At 47.1% G+C, this 12,349-nt stretch overlaps 1 protein-coding gene across 1 annotated transcript; it reads left to right on the top strand.

Annotated features, from left to right (window-relative positions):
- Positions 1–6,165: 6,165 nt before the first annotated feature.
- On the top strand, positions 6,166–6,714 carry LOC122638729. Its single transcript, XM_043831579.1, has one exon. The coding sequence runs from the start codon at positions 6,166–6,168 to the stop codon at positions 6,712–6,714; it is 549 nt and encodes a 182-aa protein (XP_043687514.1).
- Positions 6,715–12,349: the final 5,635 nt, after the last annotated feature.

Here is a 12,349-nt window from a genome sequence, read left to right as displayed (position 1 = left end):
CAATAACCATATATTCTTAGTTTAAACTTTAACTCTGCATTTCTCCTTACAAGATTAGTTCCCTCAAACAAAACTTTTGAGACATACAGTATTCTTTATCTGTGTTGTAAAAATAATATCCATTGTTTCTGCGCGTTAGATTAGCATAATGCTACAACGGATAGGAATATCAAGATGGAAAAAGTGGTTGGTGAGTGTAAACAAATCAGTGTTTTAGATGGGCCTTTTGTAATGATAGTGCACAGCCAGTGCACCACACTTGAGCATCTGACAGTGACCATGAGATTGAGAGGTTAACTTTAAAGGTACACTGCCTAGTGCATCGTTGAATGCACATAGTTAGGTGCACTGGGCAGTGCACAACACTTGAGAGGATAAAGATCGGCCTGTAATAGATAACAAAAATAATAAATTTTGATGGTCTATTAAACCTGTTGGTTGCATGTTCAAAACTTGGAAACAGTCTTTCCTGTGAAGCAGGGGTAATGTTGCATACATTTTCCACTCTCAATAAGGGTGTCAATTTTGGATCAGAAATTGGAACCGGATTGAAATCGACCCGTTAAGAACCAAAATTGACCCACCCAATAGTTTATCGGTTCGGTACTTAAATTAGCAATTAAGTTATTGGTTTCCCAATGGTTCTAGAACTGATAGACCAACAACAAACTAGGAACCGATGAAATTGGTACAAATACACATCCTAACCTTATATATTATATATGTAATTCTTAAGACTAAGGGTTACCAATAAATTTTGACTGATACCTGTTATCCCATACACTATTTTACTAAAGATTCAACTATTAATCTAAAGGTTCTTTTGGGAATGCTAACTTAAGAACATGTCTTACAATAATCTTTCTTTATGGGGGTTGTGGTGTTCCAACTTATTAATTGAATATAAAACAAGAGGTAATATAGACTAGTTGAGTTTTGAGAAAAAATGATGGTGGGCTACACATCTCATTTGATTGAAATTAATCTTATTTATATTATTATTGAATATATGTAGTATGCATAATTGGAAAACCAGGTTTTCTGACTCGACTTGCCTTTTAGAAAACCTAGTGACTCGGCCCGGTTAAACCCTGTCAAGCCGAGTCATTTTTTTTTTTTTTTTTTTTTTTTTTAAATTATTAAAAAATAAGAATAAATGCTACATTGTTATGGCTTGGATGATGAAGACTGCAATGTGGAGAGAGAGAGAGAGATGGCTTCTTTTCATTTAAATACATAATTATAAATGCTACATGACAATTTCCAAGAAGAGAGAGAGAGAGAGAGATGGCTTCTTTTCATTTAAATACAGAATTATAAATGCTACATGGCAATTTCCAAGAAGAGAGAGAGAGAGAGAGAGAGTTCCAAAACGTTTGTTATGATAAGCATTTTTGGTCTTCATGGTTTTACACATTTAGACTTACATTTATTGGTTGTTACTTATTATATTTATTGATATATTCATTCATAATCAAGTAGTATTTATATTACCAAAAAAAAGTCAAGTAGCATTTATGTATTTAAAAATTGACAAGACTCGCCTAGTTAAAAGTGACTCGGGTTAAAAAATTGAGTCTTGCTTGACTTGAGCGAGTCAATACCGAGTCGCGTCATTTTTCACCTTGGCCAAGTCTACATGACTCTTGACCAGGTTTTCCAAAATTTTGACCCGACTCGGGTAACTCGGCCGAGTCAAAACATGGTTTTCCAACTATAGTAGTATGTGCTAAATATTTTTTTTTTAAATAAAAAATTTAGGCTTAGAACCGGTTAGCTTATTGGTCAAGTGATGATCCTAACCTCTTAGGACTGGAACCGTTAAAGAACCGAACTAATAGCCCAAAATCGAACCAATTGACACCCTTACCTCCCAGGCCCTATAGTAGTGGTTCATAAACCCTAGGGTTTTAAATAGATTTCTCAACACAACATGGAGGGATGAGTACATGGGGATGTACATATCGGTGTAAGGGCTCATTTAAAGCCCACAATGTTGTTTGATAAACAACCATATGAGAGCATTCCCAAACCCCTTGAGAAATCCCTAAAATTACTAGTTCTAAAACTAGGGTTTACTCATATGAGTTGGGGTTTCAAATAGGAAAGAAAATGGAGGTTGTATGGGTTCATTTAGCTGCAACATAATGGCATTTGTACCTTCCATTAATGGCTTCCTCACTCAGGTGGGTAAAGCTGCATTAATGGTAGGACATTCCCAAACCTAACTCAAAATGAAATTAATGGAGGGAGAGAGAGATGGAAATGGGAGATGAGATACTCACCAATTTGATGGTGAGAGTGGATTGAGCTCCACCTCCTCTCTTCCCCTTCTTCTTCTCTCCAAATCGATTTATGGATTGAATAGCGATTTTAGCCCCTTATTTACTTTACTCATCTTTGCCACTAGGGCATGTTTGGATGGACGCAAATCCAAATCCTTAGGTTCTAATAAGTTGTTGGGCCTTTTAACACAAATTAGGCCCACTGTCCAAATTCCAATTTAAGAAAAAAGGTTCTAAAGCCCTAGGGCCATTTTAGTGTAAAGTGACAATAGGTAAGGCCCACAACTAACTAATGTACTTTAAAATCTACTAATCATGTTTAAAACATAAAATACACACTTGTATAATTAGCAGCTCACTTAATCAAAGTCTTTCTCCAGAACCACGAAGAACTTCCTCATCTCGATGCACACTTTGCAAAGACACTAGGTGTCGATGTTACAAGACATTGGGCTCCTTTTTCGATACTCCTCACTTCTGGGGATAATGCTCAAAGGATAATCGACGAACTTCCTATCAATAAATCTTCCCCACTCTTGGTTGAGGAATCTCTCTTCAACGGGCTCCCCTGATTCTGGATCAAGGATCTTATGTGTGGGCTTAATTGTCAGCTTAAATAGTTCACTGATGTAGGGAGCCTCCCAAACTACACTACAACACACATAGGTTTAATTAGTATGGATTGGGTCACAGGTATAACAATATAGGTGCAACATATAATAAAATAAAGGGAAATTTATGGTTAACACCTCTGAGGTTTCAAACAATTACGTCTACCACCCCTAGAATTTCATCTATTTCATAAACCTCCCCTGTATTTTGAAAGATTCTCACAAACGTACCCCTACTGCTAGATGAGAACTATTAAATGATGATGTCATCACCCAAATATAATCTAAATACCCATAATACCATTATAAAGATAACCCTACCGTAGTAATTTTTTTAACCCCCAAACTAACCCTAGGTCCACTCATACCTCATCCTGGTTACAGTAGCATATCCAGTTCCTAGAGCAACTTGGCGATGCGTCCCTTGCACCTCCGGCAACCATTGCAGCTCCCGCTAACGTCCTGTGCATCTTCGATGACCATTGCTTTTCTCATGCTCTTTCTTCCTATCCTCCTCATAACTTAGGAACAATCTACCCTCTTTTCTTTAATTTCTTCCTCTATCCTTCTCATCGCTGTCATGTTTTGCTCTACTCAGCTTAATCCTCACAAATGAGGTTGAGATTTGGGGGTGTGTTTCTCCTCCTGATGAGTCATAGATTTCCCAACCAACCAGAGGTCGCCACGTGGATGTGTTGAGACCAAATCCCAGGACCAAGCCGAGCCGTCCAAGACCGGGCTGAACCGTTCACCCGGAGAAAGGCAGCACTTCATTTCTTGCCTGGCCGAGCACCTAGGCAGAGCATTTAGCCCGCCGAGAATCGGGCCGAGCACTAGGTGCGTGGTGCTACACCAAGCGCAGAACAAGAAAACAATCTTCCCAACATGACCATGTTCCATAGCCAAGGATCGGGCCTGCTGAGCCCTGAGCCAGGCCCACATAAGTCGGCCATAGGCAGAGCGCTATGGCTCAGTCGAGCTCCCGCATGTTCGGAGGTAATCTCCATGCCATGTACACCGAGGCCGAGGTCGAGCACTCAGGCCATGGCTGCCTAAGGCCGAACACTGAGGCCACGGTCGTCCGAGGCCGAGCACCGAGGCCACGGCCGCTGGAGGCCAAGCCCTCTCCAGAAACCTCAATAACGGCATACAGGAGATCACAGAGCCACGCCAGCGTGTCCCAAAAATCATGGGATACGAATCGGGTCGCAATCCCGCATGGAATCTGCTCACACTCCCATAAGGACTCTTACCTCATTAAGAGACCAACTCCGAAAATAACTCTCCACTCCGCTCCACGTGGAAGAGCCCTACAAATAGATGACTCTTACCGTACTAGGACTCCTCCAACCGCCTCATCTCATCCTATAAATACTAAGGTATGGAGTCCAAACGCTCATCTTACTTTTTCTAAGCTGTTACACAGTTGCACTGGAGACCTGACTTGAGCGTCGGAGAATCCTCGGTCGAAGCCACACCTGCTCTCTTGCGCTCACTCAGTTTTTGCATGCTCATCCGTGGGCAAGCCAGGCGATGGAGGTTTTCACACGCAATAGATTTAGCGCCATCTATGGGAACGACATCGGCTAGTCAACGTCGTTTCTACCAATTGCAAGAGCAAGAATGATGGTTGCGCAAACAAGGTCAAAGCAACATAGCTTAGCCTCACGCAGGGATGAGCCACAACCTGATAAACAGGCGAGATACTCGCCACCCCTTGAGGCGTCATGGGAAGGTGCAGCCAGAAGACCCCCACGAGGGGGAGTAACTCAGCGCAGCACGGGCGTAGCCGCCAACCTGGTTCCACCGCCGGAGGGAGGAAATGGTGGAAATGTGCTAGACACGGTGGCAATGGACCAAAATCAGGCCAAGCCAAATGGGCTGAACCTGCCACCGCCACCGCCCTTATCGGAGAATTTGGATCCCAAGGCTCCAGCAAACAATCGACAAGTTATGGACCTTCAGCTACAAGTGCTTCGCACTAATGAGATGCTGCGGACTCTCATGGGACAGATGGCCCAGGGTGGGTTGTGGGCCAGCCGTCGACAGCACCCCCTTGGCCCCAGTACTCGTTGAGGGGAATCTGAAGCCAAATGGGAGTCGGCGTCGAGCCAAGCCGAGCCGGACAACATTGTCTCATCTACCCCTTTGGAAAACACCTCCCCCGCACCCCAATAGGAGTGCTCGACGGGATGAGCTGGAGCATTGTCGGAGCCCTAGAGTGGGGCGAGAGATTGAACCAGCGGCGTCAGCCGCGAGAAGATCTGTATTTTTTGGCCGGCTCGGGGTAGACGGACAGCCGAGCCGAGAACGGGGGGAATAGCTCCGTGGGAGATAGGACGCGATGAATGGAGAAAGATCTCACCATAGCCCCTGACGCCAAAGCCCGCCTCTCCGAGAAGAGCAACAGAGAAGCCCCCGTGGGTCAAACTTCCAAATAGAAAGAAGAGCAAGGAGTGATGCTGACTGAGCCGACCACAACGGTCGACCTCGATGGGACGAAAGCACAAGCAGATCCCGACCAGAAGAGCAGATTGGCCGGCCTTGGCCGAATGAACAGGATAACTTGCACCAAGCTAAAGGCCAAAATGGTCGACCTCAGCCGGAGGAAGTAGAGGACCAATACCGAGCTGGGGATCAGAACGGCCGAGCCCCTGAGTCTGAGCTAGAAAAGAGGCTACGAGAGTTGGCCGAGCAGGTTGAGGGATTAAAGAAACAGGCTACTCCAGACGCCTACTCCCTGGTCGAACGACACCCTTATCCTCCTAAGATAATGAGTGCGCCACTACCTGGCTAGGTTCAAGCCACCTCCCTTCGACCGGTATGACGGGATGATCGACCCGACGGATCATATTAACTACTTTAATACAATGATGACCATGTACGGGGGGACTAAAATTGTCTCCTACCGAGCTTTCCCATCATCCCTCAAAGGTGCAGCGACCTCATGGTTGTCGTGGCTGCCGTCAAACTCCATCACAAGCTATACTCAACTCTACAAGGCCTTTGTGACCCTCTTCCAGAGTAGCATCTAGCACAAGAAGACGACGGTTAACCTCCTCAGCGTAAAGCAAAGGCCTGACGAGTTGATCTGAGCATTCGTCTCCCACTTCACCAAGGAATCCTTAGACATCAAGGATTTGGACCAGGCCACGGATCATACGGCGATGAGCAACGGACTCACAGATATGGACCTCATCAAGGACTTGGCCCGAAAACCAACTAAAAACACGATCGAGCTCTTGGAAAGGTGCAACGAGTTCGTAAACATGGTAGAGGTACTCCAAGCACATAAGACAAGCGAAAGCAAGACGGAGAAGAAAAGGTCAGCAACTGATGATCGAAAAGATGAGAAGAGGACCAGGACTGACCGCCCAACCGAGAGGACAGCTCGAGCTTGGAGCCCCGAGTACACTCCCTTGAACACGTCATGGAAGGAGATCTTAATGCAAATTCAAGACGATGGATACATCCGCCGACCTCGGCCGATGCAAGCCGGGTCATCCCCGAACCCCAACAAGTACTATTTATTCCACAAGGACAGCGGACATGACACCAAGGACTGTTATCAGTTGAAAAGAGAAATCGAAGAGCTGATCAAGGCAGGGCACTTGAAGCGAAACATCAAGGGGGGCCGGGAAGAACGTGGAGGTCGATGGCCCAAAGGCCGCGACCAGAAGAAAGCTGAGCCGAGGTCCGAGAGTCGAAGGGCCGAGCGCGACGAGGAGAAGGCCCGAGCTAGAAAAAAAGATGACGGATTCTGGCCGAGCAATGACAAAGGAGCTCCCATAGACACCATCCTGGGAGGACCTGGGTAGGAGTCTACTCGGAAGGCAAGGGTGAATGCACGGTTCATTGGAGTTACGAAGATGACGAGCAAAAGGCCGAAGTCCGAAGCAACAATCTCCTTCACCGAGGCCGACCTCGAAGGTATAAGTTTGCCTCATGATGATGCATTGGTGCTGCAGATAAAAATTGTGAGGAGACTCGTTCATCGAGTATTGGTCGACACGGGCTCATCCGTGGACCTTATGTTGCTAGACGTGTATCGACAATTCAGCTTAGGCGATGATGCACTCAAGCCAAAAGGAACTTCCCTCCATGGGTTCTCGGGGGCCGCCGCCATAATCAAGGGCTCAATTAACCTACTGGTCACGTTTGGATAGGCTCCATGTCAAGCGATGATACAAGTCAAATTCATGGTAGTACGGTCGGTAGTGGCTTTCAATGCCATACTCGGCCGCCCATCGCTGACCGCTCTCCAAGCCATAGTCTCGCCAATGTATTTAAAGATGAAGTTCCCCACGGAGAATGGCATCGAAGAAATCCGAGGTGATCAAAAGAAGGCCCGAGAGTGCTCACTGAAAGGCGCGAAAGACTCGTGGAAGGCCCGAGAGTGCTCAAGGAAATGTCCGAGGAATGGCAATATGCATCGAGCACCTCCCTGAAGACCAGTGGGATGAGCTCACTAAAAGGCGCGGAAGACCCATGGAAGACCTCATCCCATTCTCCCTCAGCGATGAAGATCCAACAAAGACGGTACAACTCGGATCATTGCTGAGCGAAGAACAAAGGAATCGGCTCGAAAACTTCTTGAAGGTGAATGCCGACGTTTTTGCCCGATCAACTGCAGACATGCCGGGCATACCGAGGCACATAGCCAAGCACCAACTCCATGTGGATCCAAGCCAAAATCTGATCCAACAGAAGAGAAGGAACTACGCCCTCGATCTACAAGCCTTGATCAGAGAGGAAGTGGAAGCCTTGATCAGAGAGGAAGTGGAAGCCTTGATCAGAGAGGAAGTGGAGAAGCTCCAACGATAGGGTTCATCCGAAGAAGAAAAGTTCCCGACTTGGTTGGCGAATGTCATCATGGTTCCCAAGCTGAATGGGAAGTGGAGAATGTACGTCAATTATACTGACCTCAACAAGGAGTGCCCGAAAGATGAATACCCGCTTCCCCTGATCGACCTGTTGATAGACGCCACTGTCGGGCACGAAATGTTGAACTTTATGGATGCGTACTCTGGCTATAATCGAATTCTAATGCATGAAGATGATGAGTCCTAAACGGCTTTCAGAACAGACTAAGAAAATTTTTGCTACAAGGTCATGTCGTTCGGATTGAAAAACGTCGGGGCGACGTACCAACGATTGGTGAACCATATATTCCGTGAGCAAATCAGCAGGAACATGGAAGTCTATGTGGACAATATGTTAGTGAAGAGCTTGAAGGCCGAGCACCACTTGGCTGACCTAGAAGAGGCTTTCGGTGTGCTGAGGAAGAACCAAATGAAACTGAACCCTGCCAAGTGCGCTTTTGGCATAACCTCGGGAAAATTCTTCAGCTTCATGGTCTCCATACGGGGTATCGAGGCCAACCCGACAAAAATCAAAGCAATTCAAGAGATGAGCCCTCCATGGATGATCCGAGAAGTACAAAGGCTAAACAAAAGAGTCACGGCGTTAGCATGGTTCATGTTGAGATCGGGCGACAAGTGTCTCCCATTCTTCAAAACCTTGAAAAACATTCGAAGCCCGAAGGATTTTAAGTGGACCGAAGAATGCCAGCAAGCTTTCGAGGACTTGAAGAAATACCTGGAGAAATTACCTCTCCTCTCCTGACTCGAGCCGAAAGAAGAGCTCCAAATTTACCTCACCGCGACCCTGATCGCAGTCAGCGCGGTATTGATCAAGGAGGAGGGCCGAGCACAAAAGCCCATATATTACATTAGCCATGTTCTCGTCGATGCCAAGACCAGGTACTCCAAGTTTGAGAAGGTAGCGTTTGCCCTTGTCATGGCCGCTAGGAAGTTGAGGCCCTACTTTCAAGCTCATCCAATCACAGTATTAATCGACTAACCCCTCAAGAAAATACTACACAAGCCGGATGTGTCAGGTCGATTGATCTCGTGGGTGGTAGAGCTGAGCGAGTACGACATTGGCTACCAATCGAGGATGGCGATAAAGGGACAAGCTCTGGCGGATTTTATAGCGGAATGTACTATACCCGACCCCGAGGTGCGGGATGTCGAATCAACGCCAGAGGCTGAGGCCGAGCCCAAAGCCGAACAGTCATGGGTCATGAATGTTGATAGTTCGAGCAATTCTGACGGGTGTGGAGAGGGCTTGATGCTAGTTATCCCCGAGGGCTTTCGCATATAATACGCCCTGAGATTCAAGTTTCTCGCCTCCAACAACGAGGCCGAGTATGAAGCCCTCCTAGCCGGACTCCGAGTCAGCAAAGCCATAGGAGTTGATCGGCTAAAAGTACGAAGCGACTCACAATTGGTGGTCAGCTAAGTCAATGATGAGTATGAAGCCAAAGATGAAAGAATGATAGCATACTTGAGCTGAGCCCGAGCATTGATCTCCGAGCTCGATCACTTTGAGATGATTCGAGTATCGAGACAAAAGAATGCAGTGGCCGACTCTCTATCACAGCTAGCCGAAGTTGACCTCCCAAATCTGAGCCGGTAGGTCTACATTGAAATTTTAGAGAAGCCCTCCTTACAAGAAGAAAGTGTGAAGCACATTGAAGGAGATGGGCCGACCTGGATGGACCCGATCATTAATTACTTGGAAAACGATCAAATCCCAGAGAATCGAGACGAAGCAAAAAAAGTCAAGATTTGAGTGGTAAAGTATACAATGATCGATGGAGTATTGTACAAGAGAGCCATCTCGGCTCCCCTCCTCTGATGTCTAGGACCAAAAGGTTTCGAATACGCCTTGGCAGAAGTACACGAAGGAATATGTGGAAGCCACATGGGTGGCCGAGCATTAGTATACAAGATACTTCGGCAAGGTTTCTATTGGTCGAGAATGCAAGAAGAGGCCATAAAGTTCGTGAAGACGTGCGAGAAGTGCCAGCTGTTCGCATCGGTTTTGAGCCGACCTGCAACAAAGCTGACCTCGATGCTGAGCCCGATCCCTTTCGCTATGTGGGGGATGGATATTCTCAAAGACTTCACCCCAGCATCCGAAAATCGAAAATACGTGGTCTTAGCCATCGACTACTTCACCAAGTGGGTTGAGGCTGAGCCCTTGGCTACCATCAGAAAAACATGGAGAAATTCTTCCGAGATAAGGTCATCTATCGATTTGGGCTACCCAAAGTGCTCATCACAGATAATGGTGCACAATTCAATAACCCGAGCTTTCGAGAATTTTGTAAGCACTTCTACATCGACTTTTGCCTGGTTTCGGTAGCTCATCCACAAGCCAATGGGCAAGTGGAAGTGTCGAACCGAACACTACTTACAGGAATCAAAAGAAGGTTGGATGAGGCCAAAGGAAGATGGGTGGAAGAGCTCCCGAGCGTCCTATGGGCGTATAGGATGACAGTAAGAACACCAACAGGGGAGAGCCCATTTCGACTGGCATACGGGACGGAAGCCCTCACCCCAGTAGAGGTCAAGGCCTCATCATACCGAGTGCTCAACTTCGACGAGAAGACCTATGAGGATGGTTTAAGAGCTAACCTTGACTTCCTCGATGAAGTAAGGGAGAATGCCCTACTCCGGAATACGACATACCAGCAGAAGACCGCGAGGTACTACGACTCAAGGGTAAAGGAACGACATTTTCACCAAGGATACCTCATCCTCAGAAAGCTCAGTGCGTCCCAGCCAAGACAGCAAGGAAAGCTAGCATCGAATTAGGAGGGACCGTATATAGTCTCCAAGCAAATTTTCCCAGGGACGTATCGCTTGCAGACTCCGGGGAACAGGAAGGTACCGAGGCCATGGAACTCAAAAAATTTGAAGAAAATTTTTCAATAAAGTGTTCTGTTCAGCTCGATTTGTGACGAGAACCTATGTTCTCGGCTTCGGCCTCGACTTTGATGATCCAATAAATCAAGATTCTCCTCCATTATTTAGTTCATTTTTAATCTATAACATGCTGAGTCGTAAGACTAGTCCTCATAGACTGATCGACGTTAAAGACCGACCCTTATAGGACGGTAGTCGAGTCGTAAAATCAGTCCTCATAGATTGGCCGACGTCAAAGATCGACCCTCATAGGTCGGCAGCCTAGTCATAAGACCCGTCCTCATAGACTGGCCGACGTCAAAGACCAATCCTCATAGATCGGCAACTAAGTCGTAAGACCAATCCTCGTAGATTGGCTGACCCCTAAGACCGACCCTCATAGGCCGGTAGCACGGTCATAAGACTAGCCCTCATAGGCTAGCAGGCCAACCCAAGCAAACTTTCATCACGGCCGAGCAGAACGAAAACTAAAGTCAAACAAAAAATTCCCAACTTATTGAGGTCAACCATGAAGACGGCTCGGCCACACCGTCGACCACGTGGCAACCAACTCAAGCTGACAACTAACGATAGCCTAGGCCGAGCCCATCCCAAATAAGGTGGACGAAAGCTCAACCTCGGCCTATCCCAAATAAGGCGTGACCAACCGCCCAGGCCTAGCCGACAACCAAGGACAACGTGGTTAAAAATTGCCTAGTCATTGACCCTGGCTCATAGAACAGGCCGACTGCTCGACCTCGGCGCTCGGACGAATAGAATAACATTCATAAAATAAAAAGGAGAATTAACGAGCTCAAACACTTAGACAAATTTGGAGAAAAAAGAAGTTTCATTCATTAAAGGCCGATGGCTCGGCGTGGTACAAAAGGAGCCTTTCGGCTCAATATAAAAATAAAAAAAAAAAGGGGAGAAAAGAAAGAAAAAGAAAATTATCAAAACCCCAAGCCCGAGGACATATACAGTAGAGACGAAAAAGGAAAAAGTTTTTAGGGGGCGATCTCCTCGGCGGCGCCCTCAGTAGTATGCTCGGCAGGGGGTCTCAGGGTCCTCAGCGGAGATGGAGGGGTCGGCCAGTTGGGTGACCTCAGCCAGCAGAGTCTGCACAACCTCAGCCCCTTCCTCGTCTCCTAACTCTTTGACCACAGTGGCTGCATCATCATCAAACCGAGAGAGGTTGAGGTTGGGGTAGGCAGCTCGGAGCTCGACCAACAGATCAGCTCGGCCCCCATCTTACTCAGACTCGTACGAGGGCTTTTGTAGACTGTGGCATAGCTCTGCGTACTCCTTTGAAGCGAGGTACTCGCTTACCGCTCCGGCCCTGGCGCATTCCAGCTCGGTCTTGGCCCTCTTTTTATCCTGGTCCAGCCCACCCTTCAGGGCCTCCATCTCCTCTTTGTGCTCTGCCGCCGCATCCTTGAGGTCCTTGATCTCGACCTCGGCAGTCTCGAGCTTCGCTATCGGCTCGCAGCGCACCACGATAGCCGTGCTGGCCTCCTTGCTGGCCTGCTTACATTGGGCTTCGAGGGAGGCATTCGTGGTCAGGAGCCGCTCGAACAGCAGAAGGGTCTCCACCGCCTTAGAGAACCTTTGGAAAATTCATCCAAGCATGAGAAGGGCTAAGCCCAAAAGGTAGTGTTACTCAATGAAAGCCGAGTAGAGACTTGCCATGGTAAAGTCT

Source organism: Telopea speciosissima, chromosome 9, assembly GCF_018873765.1.
Source record: "Telopea speciosissima isolate NSW1024214 ecotype Mountain lineage chromosome 9, Tspe_v1, whole genome shotgun sequence".
In the NCBI taxonomy this organism is placed as follows: Eukaryota; Viridiplantae; Streptophyta; class Magnoliopsida; order Proteales; family Proteaceae; genus Telopea; species Telopea speciosissima.
The sequence above is the reverse complement of the archived record's forward strand: the minus strand, read 5'-3'. Positions and strand labels throughout refer to the sequence as shown.

Excerpts from the sequence above, each read along its gene's own strand:
- LOC122638729 (XM_043831579.1), top strand. The coding sequence starts at position 6,166 with ATGGTAGAGGTACTCCAAGCACATAAGACAAGCGAAAGCAAGACGGAG.